Source organism: Saccostrea cucullata, unplaced genomic scaffold, assembly GCF_032062105.1.
Source record: "Saccostrea cucullata isolate Sc308-1 unplaced genomic scaffold, CSIRO_AGI_Scuc_v1 ctg2125, whole genome shotgun sequence".
NCBI lineage: Eukaryota > Metazoa > Mollusca > Bivalvia > Ostreida > Ostreidae > Saccostrea > Saccostrea cuccullata.
The window spans coordinates 58,119-74,890 of NW_026936660.1; the positions used below are offsets into that span (position 1 = coordinate 58,119).

General features: G+C 30.2%; 2 protein-coding genes across 15 annotated transcripts in view; one reads left to right on the plus strand and one right to left on the minus strand.

Moving 5' to 3' along the window:
• The window catches only part of LOC134246166 (uncharacterized), a 53,999-nt gene extending 46,758 nt beyond the window's left edge, over positions 1 to 7,241 (plus strand). For 10 of the 14 annotated variants that reach the window (XM_062728486.1, XM_062728489.1, XM_062728493.1 and 7 more), the window contains 14 exons: positions 315 to 401; positions 600 to 782; positions 1,174 to 1,198; positions 2,006 to 2,061; positions 2,272 to 2,346; positions 3,012 to 3,068; positions 3,387 to 3,502; positions 3,629 to 3,726; positions 5,660 to 5,739; positions 5,891 to 5,938; positions 6,028 to 6,103; positions 6,249 to 6,328; positions 6,740 to 6,814; positions 6,948 to 7,241. In XM_062728486.1, coding sequence (XP_062584470.1) covers positions 315 to 401; positions 600 to 782; positions 1,174 to 1,198; positions 2,006 to 2,061; positions 2,272 to 2,346; positions 3,012 to 3,068; positions 3,387 to 3,502; positions 3,629 to 3,726; positions 5,660 to 5,739; positions 5,891 to 5,938; positions 6,028 to 6,103; positions 6,249 to 6,328; positions 6,740 to 6,814; positions 6,948 to 7,166 — 1,275 coding nt within the window. In that variant the 3' untranslated portion in view covers positions 7,167 to 7,241. Of the gene's footprint in view, positions 1 to 314; positions 402 to 599; positions 783 to 1,173; positions 1,199 to 2,005; positions 2,062 to 2,271; positions 2,347 to 3,011; positions 3,069 to 3,386; positions 3,503 to 3,628; positions 3,727 to 5,659; positions 5,740 to 5,890; positions 5,939 to 6,027; positions 6,104 to 6,248; positions 6,333 to 6,739; positions 6,815 to 6,947 lie in introns of all 14 variants that reach the window. The other 4 variants (XR_009987584.1, XR_009987585.1, XM_062728487.1 and 1 more) reach the window with 4 other exon arrangements.
• LOC134246168 (ubiquitin carboxyl-terminal hydrolase 2-like) lies at positions 7,198 to 16,224 on the minus strand. Its single transcript, XM_062728499.1, has 15 exons — positions 16,114 to 16,224; positions 15,891 to 16,010; positions 15,636 to 15,755; positions 15,257 to 15,391; positions 15,026 to 15,082; positions 14,627 to 14,674; positions 14,388 to 14,465; positions 12,719 to 12,828; positions 12,516 to 12,607; positions 11,634 to 11,695; positions 11,092 to 11,148; positions 10,526 to 10,610; positions 10,376 to 10,455; positions 10,189 to 10,269; positions 7,198 to 8,753 (listed from the first exon to the last, which is right to left on the minus strand). The coding sequence occupies exons 7-15, from the start codon at positions 14,391 to 14,393 to the stop codon at positions 8,547 to 8,549; spliced, it is 780 nt and encodes a 259-aa protein (XP_062584483.1). The 5' UTR covers positions 14,394 to 14,465; positions 14,627 to 14,674; positions 15,026 to 15,082; positions 15,257 to 15,391; positions 15,636 to 15,755; positions 15,891 to 16,010; positions 16,114 to 16,224; the 3' UTR covers positions 7,198 to 8,546.
• Between the last annotated feature and the right edge of the window lie 548 nt (positions 16,225 to 16,772).

Here is a 16,772-nt window from a genome sequence, read left to right on the forward strand (position 1 = left end):
GTTGTCTTTTTTTTATAAAAATATTCTAATATAGTATTAAGTTCTATCATACCCTTGAAACCATTTTAAATTTCAGATGTATATTCGCAATTTTGGTCACCTCTATCTTGGATTCATTCATTCTCACTTTGTAGTATTGGAGAATGCTATGAAGAGTAGTTGATTCTCAGTGTGACAACGAAACTCGTTTATATTTTTGAAATTAAAACACTGTAATGGAGTAGTCGTTTTCACGATCAAATCACAAACTATATAGAATATGCCTTACCAAATTTCTATTATGAAACACCTTTCTATACTGAAATTATTTTCAGCAACCTGCCTTTTTACTTGATGTGAAGACAATGTACCCTGGGGATTGTCGGACAGAAATTACCAAATGCTCTACGTGCATTGAGAAGGTATTAATGCTAAGATTTAAAAAAATAAAAATGAAGAAATGGGTACCAACATATTTATATTTTTGTCGGTCTTAGGTATTTGACCCTATATACCACTTTATGTACATAAACATTATCTCATAAGGAAAATTTACTAACAGCATGTATGTTTTTCGAAAGAAAAAGCCCTAACAGACAATTTATTTGTATTCTTTACAGGCGAGCTTTGAGATAATCCGTTGCACGCATAAGTTTTGTGACCGATGTTATGGAAGGAGTCAATCGATATGTGGTGTGTCATTTCTCATCAGAAAATGTGCCGTTAATGGATGTCATGAATTGTACCCGTTTCCCTGCGAGCAAACAAAACGTTTGAAGAATGTGGAACAGTCTGAAGAAATTGTACGTATACTGCTGGTTTTATAGTATAAAAAGATATATAATTCAATAAAATTCATAATGTGTTATCCTACTGTGCCCTCTTTTAAGACATTAAAAATGGTAGACTTAGAAAATTCATTTCGGAAATATATACATACTCAGAATATATACATATTTTTATAAAAGCTATATCAATATAGAATATTAAAAGTGCAAATTTTAACTATTTCGTGTCCAAATCTTTGCGTATTTTTCAACACATTCCATTACATTACCAAATTAAATCATATATTACGTATATATTTAATCGAATTCTTGAGCCAGTCCCATAGCTAATTTGAACATTTTTTCCAGAAAATTGCTTTCTCCTGAAAAAATGACCTTTTCCATAATTTCTTTCTTTTCATTTCAGTTATATGAAAGAGATGGAACAGCCAGTAAGTTCAAGTATTTTTCATAAAATATCATGCATGTATCAGGTATCAATTGAATTAATGCGGAATGAAATAAAAAATCCAAACATTAATAAATTGTTTAAATAAAAATGTACATACATGTATGCATATATTTTTGCACGTTAATTTATTGTATTTTTTTTTTTGCTTACAATGCGTATTTTATTCCATGTAGGTTAATGCTTCTGGAAAACAAAAAAAGCTCTATGTCTTGTTGTCCTTGTTTAAAAAAATAATTATTCAGACTAAAAATCACATTAATATACATGGATATCAATTCTTATTAGCTGAATCCGTCCAAAAGTACTCAACTGAGATTTTCTGAACATCATAATTCAGAATAGTACTTAAGAAAGTAATTTCATCAATACGTGCTTTTTGCTTCCTTTTCGGTTTAATTGAAATTCTTTTACTGTTATTTAAGACATAAGAATAAGAACCAGATATTAATTTTATAAAGATTAGTAAAAAGTTCAATATGAAAGTGATTTTTTTGGGGTTATATTTTGTAAAAGACATATATAGGTATTTGTCAGATATTTTCTGTAGTGCTATAGCAGCATTACAGCTCTGTCATCCCGAGAAAAAAAAATAACAAGTTTAATCTAAAAACTATGCCTGTGTAATTACCAGAAAAAATACCTGTAAGAGAATCATTGTGCACTTACGACAATTCTTCGATTCTAGAACTTTTCCCAATAGGCAAATCTAATACTGATGTTCAGTGAATCTAGAAATATATGCATTTGATACTTCTTCTTGTTTAATTTATTTTGAATTTTGTTACAGAAAGTTGGGATATACCTGATGAGAGAAAGAACACTAATATCATCAAAAGAGTGTTGGTAAGATAGTTCTTTTCCTTTAAAAGAACAATGAGATGCAAAATATAGTTTTAAATTATTTAGTTAGTATTGATGTTTTTTCCATTCTTTGGTACTTTGAACTTTTCTTTGCTGGTAGAATTGTTAACTATAAAACATATTGATATCTTCAACAGTGCATAAAACTCTCTTATACATGTATCCACTTTATTTGATAAAATTAAATTGAAGGCAAATTCTTCATATGGAACATCGAAAGGACTAAGCAACATAGCATTTTCCTGCTATCGAAATAGTATTTTACAGGTATGCTGAAAAATATAAATATTAGATAATATGTTTCCTACATTGCATAAATATACATTAAATCTTAAACTGTTCTTTTTATCTCTTCTGGTCAGAGACCAAAAGAGCTTGTGCATAAGTAAGGTGTTCGTCGTCCGTCCGTCTGTCTCTAGCTACCTGTTTGTCTAAGTAAGGAGTTTATCCTTACCTTGTGGGTTTGAATCCCACTTTGGGGCCTGGAGATCGGTCTTTCAGATAAGACCATATAAATCGAGGTGCCGTGTGGCAGCAGGTGCTGGTTCGAAAAAGATCCCAAGCTGCTCAATGGCCCTAAGTGCCAAGCATAAGTAAAACACTTACATCTCTTCACCGGCAAATGGTGGCATATCCATATGAGTGAAAAAATTCTTGAGAGGGAGGTCAAACAACAAGGGTTGCTACTCCTCCTACAATCTTGGTTTAATTGATACACACGAAAACTACATTAGCATACATATATGTAAATCTATTCTACTGCAAAGTTTCAAGTCCATTTTTTATGACTTTTCTGTACCTTTCTTACATGTTGAAATCAGTAGCGTCTGGATTTACTTGCTGTTTTTTTTTTTTTTTTTTTTTTTTTTGCACGAAAAAAAAAGTTATGTTTCTATAATTACTTTCTAAAACGATATATTTGTAATTTACAGATCCTTTCGGAAACCCCTCGATTTTTCGAATGTTTACTCGACATGTGTAGAAAAAAGGTACCTATTCGATTTTATCCCCTTAAACTGAACAGCAAATTTCACTATCATTTCAATACAAATTCCCGAAGTAATTCAGTCATTTTGTGGATAGATATGATTTTTATCCAGCGATTGTTTTGGTTTTCTACAAAAGAATAAAATATTTTTTAAAAAAACACAATTTAATAGCAGTAAATATAAAACATATCCAACCACAATACGTTTTAAGATTCCATTTATCTAATTCATTTTATTTCATCTATTCAACGCAAAAAAAAAAAAATAAATAAATAAAGTAATAATATAATGTATTTTTTTTTATTTTGTCTTTTTCAGGATGAAAGCTGGATATTTCTTCTGAAAGAAATATTAGTGTGTATACGAAGTCAGACAACTGGCGGCAGAGAGATGCTTGAACTTTTGCGTCATTTTCACCATCTATTCAACATAACGTTAGTATATGTATGCATGTCATATATTATACCTAAGTATATTATATTTTTTTATATTATATCTGAGAAACATGTGTTAATTTGAATGTAGGAAGGAAAATACCTGTGCTTTTAATTATTTTAAAGCAATTCAGGATACAGAGAGTATCAACAGGAGGACACACTTTCCTTTCTGACAACTGTGTTGAATGGAATAAATGATGAATATGAAAAAGAAGGAAAAGGTAAAATTAGGGAATCTCTTGTCCACAATTTAAAAAGAAACAAGGATACTAACGCTTAAAATTATCTTACTACAAATACTTAAAAATAAATCTAAAATTTGAAATTTAATTCGAGGAAAATTATCCTTTCAAGCATTGCAATATGATTCAAGAATCTTTCAATTCCTAGAAATGGTCTTCATACAAGTTGATATTTGAAGCCCATATAACTTTGGGAAAAAAAAACAATTTAAGAACAGATGATACAACAAACTTGTGTCAAAAATTTGAAAATAAAAACTTTTTTATTCAAAGTTTTACAAAAAAGGATTTGATTGAGAAATATTTCTATATATTAATAAGGATGGTTTAAGGGAGGCAGACTTTTGAACATCACGAAAGGTTAAAAAATTTCTTTATATTCTAGAAATTTTTAATTATTGTTATTTGAATCATTTGCAATGACATTATGTCAAAAAAATATATATCGATCCATTTATTCATTTTTTGTTTGTATCATCTGTCCTTTGGAGTAACAGAGTCTTGATAAAAGTATCCTTGGATACAAATGATAATTCACATGATATGAAATTACAGGTTATATGTAATACATTGTATCTGCATGTAAGAAAAATATTATTTATCGTTATACTGTAAAATCGGTTATAACGAAGTCACAGGGACCTTAGAAACCACTTCGCTATATCCTTCATTCGTTATATAGCCTGGGATCAAAAACATCCTCGCTACATCCGTGCTCGCACCAACGCCTTTTTTTGTATATGTATGTCTACGCCATCACTATCAAGGAAAAACTCCAACAATGCAATATTTTGCAAACGTAAACACCATTTAGAAAATTGAAAAGGTGTCAATGTATCGTATCGGGGAAACAAGTCTACAATTTTTTTTCATAATTCTGTGTAAAAAGTTTGGCATTTAAATCAACAAAAGTTGAATTTTCCACATGTTTTACACAAAGTACTGTTTACATTGTATCGAAATAAAACTAAGAACGAAAGTGCCATCTATGTAAAAAATTACATTTTTTTGTCCTAATGTCTCGATAACTATTGTTTTCTTCGCCTTTAAATATGTTAATCAATTTACAATTAGAAATCATTTTATTCGTGTTATCTTAAGATATATTTGAGATTCCATAATTTCTTCTTTAAATATTGTGAACTATAAGGATAAACTCTGAAAATTTATCATGAGTAAATGTACGTAATTGTAGGAATTCAGAGACGTGTTTATTAGCAAACCTTTTGATCGGTTCAGCTTAATGAACAATCATCCCCATTTGTTTTAATGGAGAATCTGCGTCTCCTGGCAACAATAATTTTCGTACACATAACTAGAAACTTTCGTATAAACGAACTGCATGGTTATGTCTTGTCTCTATGTTTATCAGTCGAAACTGTTATTTGTCGCGATGATTGCCATTTAACTTAGAAATCCACGGATCGATGGATCGAAGATACACTGTAAGGTCTTTAAATAGAGAGGATTGTCTATCAGTTCTATTTTTAGAAAAAAGTGGCCAAAGGTCTAGACTACTGGATTAACATCTGAGATTTATGATATTTTAACGACATAAATGTACTATAATATACGTGTTTCAAGTATTACATTGAAGATGATTGGGAATTCGAAACATCAGATCCCTGTGTCAGTTTCCATTAGGTCACACTAAGACTGAAATCGAAATTATAATTATAGTTGATACATGTTTCATTCTTCAGTGACATGTAGTTTTAGGCAAAGCAGCAGTAAACATACTGAAGTCATCTGTTCAAAGGTCACAATCAAAAGCTAGGATTTATTGCTATAAATATCCTACATATCCTTGTATGACTTTATCACAGCTCCTATCATGTTCCAATATGCCTACTTAAAATTATATTGTGCAAAAATGTACTTATATGTCAGCTATTACCATTTTCGTTTCTAGGATACCAACAGATGAAAAATCCACTTAACATATTTAAAGGACGGTTGCTTGACAAATTTTGCTGTAAAGATTGCAAACAGGTATGAGGTTTTTCTGACGTAATTCTTACTACTTCAGATGGTGCATACAATATATACAAGGATTTAAAATAGTTACATACTAATTAAATAGCTAAATTGTTAAAATGTACTTACTAAATAAGTGTTTATAAGTATAATTCATTTTCTACAGGAAGAGAGTTTCAGTGAGAGTGATTTTCTTAGTGTGCCATTACCAAAGGTAAATGACAAAATATGCAGATAATTTTTCTGATATATATTGCAGCATATAATCGCTCTAATTAACACTATTTTGATCATGGTTAATAGGAAGCAAATATTGAACAGAGTTTGTTAGGGTTCCTTGAGGAGGAAGAAATGGATATTTTTCCTTGTTCCAGTTGTGGTAAATATGTCCTTTCGTTTTTTGTTTGTTTTCATTTTGAATTTTTGTGGTTATTTTCTTTAATTTCAGTGGTAGGTAACAGGAGGTTAATATATCACCAGAACGGTCTTTAATTCATTCCATAGAGATAACTTACCTTTTTTAGGTTCAACACGTGTTTGTAAGCGACTAGAAATCAGTAGATATCCAGATGTTCTTGTTTTACAACTGAATAAGTCGGCTTATGTGAGTATGTAATGTATGTAAAAATTATTGTATCATATTTATGTTCTCATTTACTCTTTACATAACAATCATTTTATTACCTTACTCCCTACCCGAAATATCAAGAATAATCAAATAAAAAATCCTCTAAATGCGTTTGGCAAGAAGTTTAATAATTGTAAACATTTCACATGGGATTGACTGCTTTAGGACTTTGTATCACTCATTCATGTAATGAACCTCTATTTTTGCTGTGTTTTCAATCATTACGATGAATAAGGCACATTTGAAGTACAATATTCACCTTAGGTTTTTGGCTCATTCAAACTTACATTCTTGTAGTGGCTAAATCATTGTATTACATGTACCGGTATGTTTGAACAAATTCTTAATGAAGTAAGTTGATCTCTGTAACACTCGATATATTTTTAGTCTACAGGTTTGAGAACAAGTAAGACGGTTTTTCACGAAACACTGAAGGAATCCCTGGATATTGATGTTTTTAAGGTAATGCCTCAAAAGAATAAAATACATCGTTCAATCTTAGTTTAATGCATGGTTATAAAAACTTGATTTATACTTTATACATGTACTTCTTTTCAAATAATTAACTGTGATCAGTGACAATATCTTTTTATAGAAAATCAAGAAAGAAGACATCGACTCCTACAAATTGTATGGAGTTGTTGTTCATCATGGAAGTGATAGCAGTGGACATTATATTTGCTATGTAAGAAGAAGCCACACGTCAATGTTTGATAAATGCGATGACTCCTTTGTTTCTCAAGTTCGGGTGCAGGATGTTTTACAAAGCGACGCCTATTTGCTGTTTTATGAGAAGTGCGACTCTGCAGTTTAAATTTTAATTGTAACTCATTGACTGTGTTACCTTTCTGTTTTATATCTTGTTTTAGGAATGAAAACACCAATTGTTCATTTGCGTTAGTGTATCAGATGTGTTTTTCCCTTTTTTGCCTATTAAGAGAAATACACGGAGAAAACAAAAAAAAAAAAAAAACGAGAAAAAAGTTAAGGAAACTTCAAATATTAGCAGTCATTCTTTTAAGATCTTAATAAAAATCTTAAGTCATAAAAATGCGCATATATTTCTGAATAATAAACAACATAGAACAAGCATTTTTTTAATGGAATTCTGTATTTCAATGATAATGATTTTATTACAGAATTCATTCTTGTTTAAAATCAGAACGTGAAAGCATTAATCTCTGAGAGCATGTAAGCATAACTTGTGTTACTAAGTTTATCACTTTTTGAAAATAAAAAAGGAAAATATTTATCAATTTCTGTAGGAAGCATTGTTACTTCAACGCTTATTTCTACTTAAAATATTTTGTCCTGTATTGCTCAAACATATATATATTAACCGAATATTCCAATATTCATGTTCATACTATACATATTAAGAATACTGTAAACAAGTTATTATTCAAGTGCGAGACATATTCGCGATATAAGCATGCCTCGTCGAATATTTCTCGCTGCAAACCGGTCCTTAAAATCTCTGTGTCTAAAAACAGATCCAAAAAGGATTGATCTCAAAAATCAATCGTCTCAAACTAGTTTACCCCAAAATCGTTAAACAAAGTCGCGAATACAAGTTCCTTTATGGTATACTACATCTAGAATAAAATAGTTTATATAAAGGTTTATCATCAATTGCGAACAATAATTCGTTGTGTATGCTTTTATCTTTTATTTGAGCCAAGTGGACTTTTTTTTCTCACATTTTGACCGACATCCGTCTTTCTGTATTGCTGTCTATCCGTATGTATTCTCAATAACCTGACTAGGCAAAACGAAGGGCTACACTTCTACATCCAAATATTGTTATAAACAAAAATGTCATTTACACATCAATCATCTTTAATTCGGTCGTTTATTATGGAAAATATATATAGCAATATTATGCAACTGCACCATGTAATTTTAGCTTTATTCATTCCATTTGGAATAAAAATATACCGAATTAAATTTGAAAAATTCATTTGCATTAGAAAATCAAACCTGCTAATGATGATATAAAATTTATAAGCACCGTTTTTTTCTGAAATCTAAAACTATCAAAACCAGCCTTTTCGTTTAAATATTGAAAAGGAGAACAAATTTAAACCCTTTAAAATCGGAATTCAAAATAAAATAAATGTGATTATATTAATATGAGATTCACTGCTCCATTAAAATGTTCCATAAAAACAATAGACTCGTGTTTAAAGATTTTTTACAATTTATAAAATAGCAGATAGGCATCACTAGACCCCAAAGCTTCGGACAAACTCGAACTTCGTACTTGACTGTCATTACAACTGTACCAGTGGCCTCCGTCAAGATTCGATAGATGTTTCACATATGCCGTATAGTGGCCACCGTATGTTGAGCCATGGTGATTAACAACTCCATATAGATGATATATTGCAGGCCTTCCACTCTGAAATTAAGAAAAGGTCAACCTACTGTCCATCAAATTGAATTCTTGTGCTTGACCTTTTAAGATTTTGAAAACTTTCTACTACTATGTATTTGTGCAAAGTCTGCTACAACTTGTCCCCTTGGATAAACTGAATTACAAAGGCTGTTCAATAAATAATGTCCACGGTGCCCGGAAAGAAACAAAAAGCGCTTTTAAATGATTTACCCTTAATGATTTCACTTAAATACTCTCTTTTAAATAAAACACATGTTCGCTGCATTTTTATCCAATTAATGATTGTTTTTAGAAAACATTTTTGAGAATGGCTCTTCGTATACTGGAATGTGGCAGATCCTATGATTTCCTGACCTTGTTCCGTCGTTCTTAATTTTTTTTTTAAGTTTGGAAAATGAAACAAATCAAATGATGAAAGATCTGGCGAATATTGTTGATGTGACAAAACATTACATTTTGTTTATCCCTAAAAATCCTTTACTCTTTATAATGTGTGGATTTGGACGCTGTAAAAAAATGTCGTGAATTCTTGAATCTAGTTCAATCCTCTCATAAACCTTCCGAATTTTTGCGAAAGAATTGCTATTTAGACTTCTGCAGATATTGAACTGCCTCCCGAATAAGAATGTGAACAAAGAGATTACTAATTTTTAAGGAAATGGCATATAAAAATGTTTTGCGCTTTTGCAATTCTTTGCTCTTCTCAGACCTTGGCTGATTTTGTCAAGTGCATCTTATTGTCAATTTTATATGAAGGTTTAAAGCATTGGATTCAAGTTTCACTATCTGTTTGAATTTCAAACAAATATCTACATTTTTTTTTTTGGATGATTACAATTTTTTTAAAAAATTATAACAGTACATTGATTGTGGTATGTCTTTGTCGCTAATGACAGTACCCATTTTTAATGCCCATTATATCATATGTATTTATTGAAATCCACTTGCTGATGTTTCCATAAAACAAACATTGGTTACTGAAAATTTCACATATTTCAGTATATATTTCTTTGGATCTTTAACGAGTTTAACAGCAGCTTTCAAGAAGCGTTTATTTTCACTCTACTTTACTGATTCTTTACCATTCCTTTATGATGCATTGTCTCGAATAGCCCTTATTTTTCAGCTTCTCACAATGAAACTATGTGGAGAAAAGTGGTCACATAAACTGTAATCAATTCAGTAAAGATTCAATCATGGGAGAAAGTCAAGATTAATGTCATATGATTTCTATTTTGTATGCTATAGAGGCCAGGGTATTATTTATTGAACAACCCTCGTACATGTCACTAGTTTCATCAATAGATAATGAATGATAGGTATTGTAGTTTTGTATTTGTTTATCATATTTGTTTAAGATTCTGTTTTCCATTCAGCAAATTTGCTATTTATTTATAATTTCACTCGTGACTATCTGTAAGAATTTGTATTACTATACCAATTGTGGAACTCTAAGATCTTTACTAAATCCAATTCTTTTATAGGACTTGGCAATATGGAGGTTGTTTCCATAACTCATCTGTAAAATTTAACAAGTTAAATTGCAGTACAATAGCAGATATGAAATATCTAATTGTTTTTAAAAAGAGAAGAATATAAAAAAATATTCTTTTAAAAAATCAAACCTCTTGAAAGCATCCTAGTTGAAGAACGATGACACGTGGCAGATGACGAAACTTCATAGCCTTTCTCGTTTTACCATACCCTAAAAAATTAATCGTAAATTAATTTTTTCTATCAATTTCTGTTAATTTCTCTATAACATTTGGATTTACCTATCAAATTGCAATCCCTGCAAGGAACTTCAGATTCATCAAAAACCTCCTCGTACATCAAATCTAACAACCCGTCTTCAACCCTCTGAAATATTCGGAAAATTATCTTATTCGTTAGCTAAATAAACATGATATGTATACATACATGTATATACCAGGTATAGTGCCTTATCAAGATTTGAAAGCAATTTGAAATCCTTAACTTATTTTGATATTGATTTTTTGATCAGTTTTAAATACAGGAGTCTTTATACATTAAATGTCCATATATTTACCTTAATTGCAAAAGTATGTTAGAATGAAGGAACATGAAACATTCTAAATGAACAAAAAAAACCCTTAATATCAAAGATGTATCTAACAAAGAAATTAAATAATCACATGAATTAAATTCCACCCGGAAATACGATAAATTATTATTTCTTTTATATATGTAATGGTATAAACAAATATTGTGTACTTTATATGCCATACATATACACATGTATAAGTGAAATGCAAAAATATGGTGATTTCAAAGGCCGTGTTATATGTTTGTTACATTTGGACGACTGATTTACACTTACGGGAGATCCAGAAGGTATAGTCAGGCTTCTCATGATCTGCGTGTCAGTCACGTCTCTCTACAAGCAACAGCTATTTTATGTCATCATTTTCGTCTCGAATTTAACATTTTGATAAAAATATCTTATGAGCTTAGCAAATATTATAAACTTGCAAATTGTGCAGTTTCAAATTATTACATGTACTCCTGATCATTGTGTTATCGATCAATATAAATAGATATTATAAATATAATATTTTCCACATCTTGTATCAGCCGGAGACTCAAAATATCTGCCAGAAGACAAAAAGCCCGAGGGCTGATATACTATATATAGATTGCACGCTGATACAGAAAGTGATGTGGAAATGGAATATTTATTACATACTTTATAAATAAAAAATACCACGCATCAGTTTGACAAAAATACAGATAATAAATAATGCACTGACATGAAACTTATTATATCAAAAAACAAAGATTTAAAATTCATAGATGCATTCCTTATTAAATGTACAATGAATAAAATCATAATTTAATAATCAATATTTTGAATATACATACGTGTGTACAGGAGTCAAATGTAAACTCGTCAACCATTTCCATTTCAAATATTCGTGCCAGATCTAAAACAAAAGTTAAAAAATTATTTCATTCTTTTAATTCTAATATGACGTTTGGTCTTTAATATTTTAAATATTTATAAGGGAATACGTACACGTATACGCATTGTGTATCTTCAAAAGGGGTAGAAGTTGCTTTCGTGAGGAATTAATTGCCCACGAGGAAGAAATTTACGTTCTTTTTAGTACGTACCATCACAATCGAGTTTACAATTTGTTAATATATTCCAAATCACAAAACAAGTTTCCTATTGAACAAATTTCACTGCTGAAAGGATTTGTATTCCACAAAATTCAATCAATAGGAAAAGCCAAAAAAAAACCCGATTTCATTCTGCAATGTGACGAATTTTAACACTGTTCTACCTTTTGATAGCAAAAATGTATTTAGCAGTAAATTAATTATTTTGTCAAAGATACCACGAAAGTAAATCACGTGTCTTCAAAGTGTTTAACATACATTTATGTTTATTCAAAATGTAAAACGTATTGCTAAAGTATATCAACGTTTAGTGATAGGTATAGGTTTCATATGATTTTTCTACAATTAACTTAAAAATTAAAATTCTTTTTTCTGTATTGTCTTTTTTCTTTTATCCAAAAAACATTTTAAGGACGGGTGATAAACACATTTTTTTTTTCTTTAGGGTACACTTGATATCATCTTACAAGCTTAGCTTAGAAAAGTGGATAATTCTTTGATTTTTTTTCCCTAAGTCTTTGAAAATGAAATAGATTTGGAAAATATTATGAATGTCCTTAAGTCCTTTATTTTGTAGGGACGTTCTCAAGTTTGCCTCTCAACAGTTATCAATTATTATACCTTTTCCTGGGTTTTCATCATGTAGTTCGCTTAATAGTGTGAGGAAGAAGGAATGACAATCGTTCTGGTACCCGATGCTGAATTCTCTATCTCTTGAAACAAAACAGATGGAATTAAAAGTGCAATTTAAGACTTTATAAATAATCATAATTCATCTTATTTGAAATCTTACTATTTTCGTGTATTCAGTGAGTATAAAATACCTTTTAGAAACCATGTCCATAAATGCTGCTATTGTAAATGACTTTGGGCTTTGGTTGGACGAATTCATTGAACGTAAAAGGTTACAGAATGTATTTGTGACATGAGATTTCTGAAAAGAAGAAGATGGACAAAAAGCAATGTAAATGTTTGTTATCATCAATATATAGAAATACAACCAGATGCAAAATTTTACATTCTTAATACTAAAAAAAATGATTCCGTGTTTGTTTTTTTTCTTTCTTACGAATTTTTCAATCATGAAGAGTCACAACTTGCTTGTGGAGATTTTTTCCTATGCTCGACACTTCGGGCCATTGAGCAATACGCAACACCTACTGCGAAACGGGACCTTAAATTGTTTGGTCTCACCTGAAGACCCACAGTGGGATTCGAACTCGCGACGTTTGGATCAGCAACTTACAACACGACTATAAAGCAGACGCGTTAACCACTGAGTCACAAGGGCGACTGACAAGAGTGACATTAAGTCATGATATAATCAGTTTAAAAATATGGTTGAAGTTAAATGTTAATAAATTGACTGTATATATAATAGGGATAAAATTTACAATATGGTCAGATAAAGCCAGTGACATCTTTTAGATTTAGACAAAACTTTATATTGTCAAAAGGTAGGGACACATTGATATATAACAAAACAAGGACAATCATATATGTAAATGGTTTTCTGAATAAATTATTTGATTGTTTCCGAAAGCTGAATCCATGAATTATCTATTAAAACTGATACTGTGTACATTTGAATCAAGGCAGTAAATAATTGATTTAAAAAAGATTATTTAGAAACAAAACATTACAACTCATATTCTTGCTGTTTTGTAACCAATTTGTATTTATGCACATTTCCAATATTATAATAATTGGTTTTAACGATGGTGGAGAACTGTGGTATTTAGTCGTGTAAAGTGCTTATACTTTAAACAAGATGGACAATCACAAATTTCTGCCACGCTTTGCACACGATAAAAATGTTTATTTCTACTTATGGGTTAATTTTTTTTTAATTCTATGGTTTAATTAGTGTATATATCTGCATAAATACACTAAAGTGTGTTGTGTAAATGGATTGGTTAATTGATTGTATGTTGTTTAACATTCTTCTCGAGAATGTTTCACTCATATGGAGGCAACCCCACTTGCTGGTGGAGAACCTGTCCTCGGCACTCAGAGCAGGGAGGGATCTTTTTCGTGCCAGCACCTACATTGTGCTGCAACATGGTGCCTTGGTTTATACGGCCTCATCCGAAGGACCGGTTTCCACGTCCCACATTGGGATTTGAATCCGCGTCGTAAGGACTGACCCCTTTATCCGTGACTCAAGAGCAGACGCTGCACCAAGCAGACGACTGTAAATGCTTGGGAATTACAAGGTGAAGATTTCAAAACGTAATTTCATATTTCAAGTCTGTTGTTATAAAATAAGTAAACATTCAGTCTTTAAATCAGATACTAGATTTAAAATACAATCCAACTTTTCGTATGTAAAATATATCTCTATTTCATGCTAAAGATATCAAATAGATGTCTTGTTGTGAAGACGAGTTTAGCAATCTTTGACATAAAGTTGAAGTGTATTGAAGTTTAAATGTATGTATGTTGTACCATAAACTCTATTTTCAATGTATCCCCAAAAAACAAGCTATTTACCTTCATATTATACACAGGTGAACTATTCTCAGCACATAGTAATACTACCTCGAATAAATCTGGAGTCTCACTCAGTATCTGAAATCACAGAAATATTTATGCGTTTCCACAACTTTGTTTTCTTTCCTTTGCATAAACTTTGCAAAATATCACATAAGAAATAAATAAACAAATGAATAAAATAATCAATCAATAAAAACTCAATAAAGAAACTATTAAAATGTTGCAAATATGCTTACCTGTAGGAGGGAATTAGCATAGCATGTGTTTCCAATGTTTGGCAAACCCTTTCAAAAGAAATAATTCTTTTGATTTCAATGATACAGAGAATATATTGATTATTATGCTCTACAAATTAAGATATAGGTGATTTTCATTGTTATCATCTTTATGACCCTATCTACAATTTTCCATGACCTTTCCCATATTTCAGACTTTATTTGATTAAAGGACAATGAATATAATTTTTTTTTCTTGTCAGTATGTCCTATATATCTTTCGAGACTGAAGACCAAATAAAATTTTTAAAATATCCGAGTGACCTAAATAAGATAAACAACTTTTCGCAGTTTCTTAAAACTGAGCGCATTTTATTTTCTTAACATATCTCTCGCCAAACTTTGATAAAGCATACATACTTGTGGTGTTTTTCTTCATTTCATTTTTCCCTTTGTGTTTGAAATTACAGGTTGTTCCTGTAAGATTAATGCATTTCCTTAGAAATACAATAAAAAATTTAGCTATTATAAATATGCGACAACTTAAGTAACTTAAAATTATCAAATCTTCCTTTAAAGCTTCTCGACAAAATCGTTTATAATACACTTATTTTTACATATATTATTGAAGAATGCAAAACTTCTATTTACCTTTGTAAGAGTTTTGGGTTTCTCAAACTCTTTACAATCTATGGAAATTCTATCGTGCTGCAAGTTATTACTAAAATTGGATATTGTGCCTCTATTAACTCTGTCAATAAAGGGACTGGTATGATATGCACGTGCCTAAAAGACGAAATAGAGAAGTGATTTTTTTTTTCATGTAAAAGGATGGATTGGAAATGCATTGAATTGCATTTAATTTCTTCAATTTAAAAAGCAGCTTCATGTAGAAATAAGGTTCAAATAATATTTTAATTTCATATATGTCGACTTATATTGTTTTTGTTCATATTTCATTTCTTCTTTCGTGAAATCGTGATAATCATCTTTATAAACGTGTCATTTGTTAAGAATAAGAAACACATACATAGGTTGTCTCTTCTTTTGTGTTTTGTCCCTCTACTTGTGTCTGAATTTCTTGATAATCTGTTTTATCTTCTTTCTTAATGGAGCTTTTTTCATAGTTTTGACTTCTATTATTGACCCACTTTTCGTTTGAAAAACTTACTATTAGACATTGATGAAATTTAAGCGTTTATTTTTCATATTTTAAAAAGGTTAAGAATTTAGTAAACAACAGGTCAAAATTAAAAGTCAATTTACTGGTAAAATATAACATTACCTGTCGACTGTATGTCCTGAAATCCAAGTCAGTACTGTATACATTTGGAAGAAACGAACTACGCTCTTGACCTGGCTTCTCTGTATCTTGCTTCCCGTTTGATATTTTTGTTGTAAGTTCCTAAACAAAATCGTAGTTACAAGATCAAAAGGTTTTATTTATTTCAATTTCCAATGTATACGCAAGTTTATTCTAAATATAATGTTGAATCAAAAATACATACTTGGGCATTGTTTATATCATTCTTGGCATGGATTGAATAGCCAGTTCCATTTCTTCGTAAAAGATTTGCACATTTATTTCCATGATTGATGCCTGTCTACAACAATATGCACGCGTATATATCCTAAAAGAACGGTTATTCATATATATACTTATTCGTTTTTAGGAACAAAAGCAATTGATGGTCTTATTTACCTTTAGGGTTGTGTCAATATCTTAAAATAAAACAAAAACATCCGTAAAAACCATCATTAATTTAAAGCAATTTTGATGTACGACACTTACTTACATTATTTGAAGCATACATTATCAAAAAAAAAAGAATTTCATTTTTTTTTCTCTCCAGCATTTTAAAAATAAATACAAAAATTAGCTTCCTACCATTTATATTTAACCTTTCAAACTGTTGATTAATCTGTAAACGTCGAGAGTATTTCGGAGGTCTGGAGATGATTCTAAAAGTTTAATCTTAATGACACCTTTAACATTAATTTAAAACAATACATTGGTTATAGACTTAAATTTCTCAAACTCAATTGAACATCATTGCTTGATCTTACGCTTGACATGAAATCTTTAACTTGTGTTTTAAAAAATAAATAACAATATGTAATATTATAAAACAGATTCATCGTCAAAATTTATTACTTTAGGAAATGA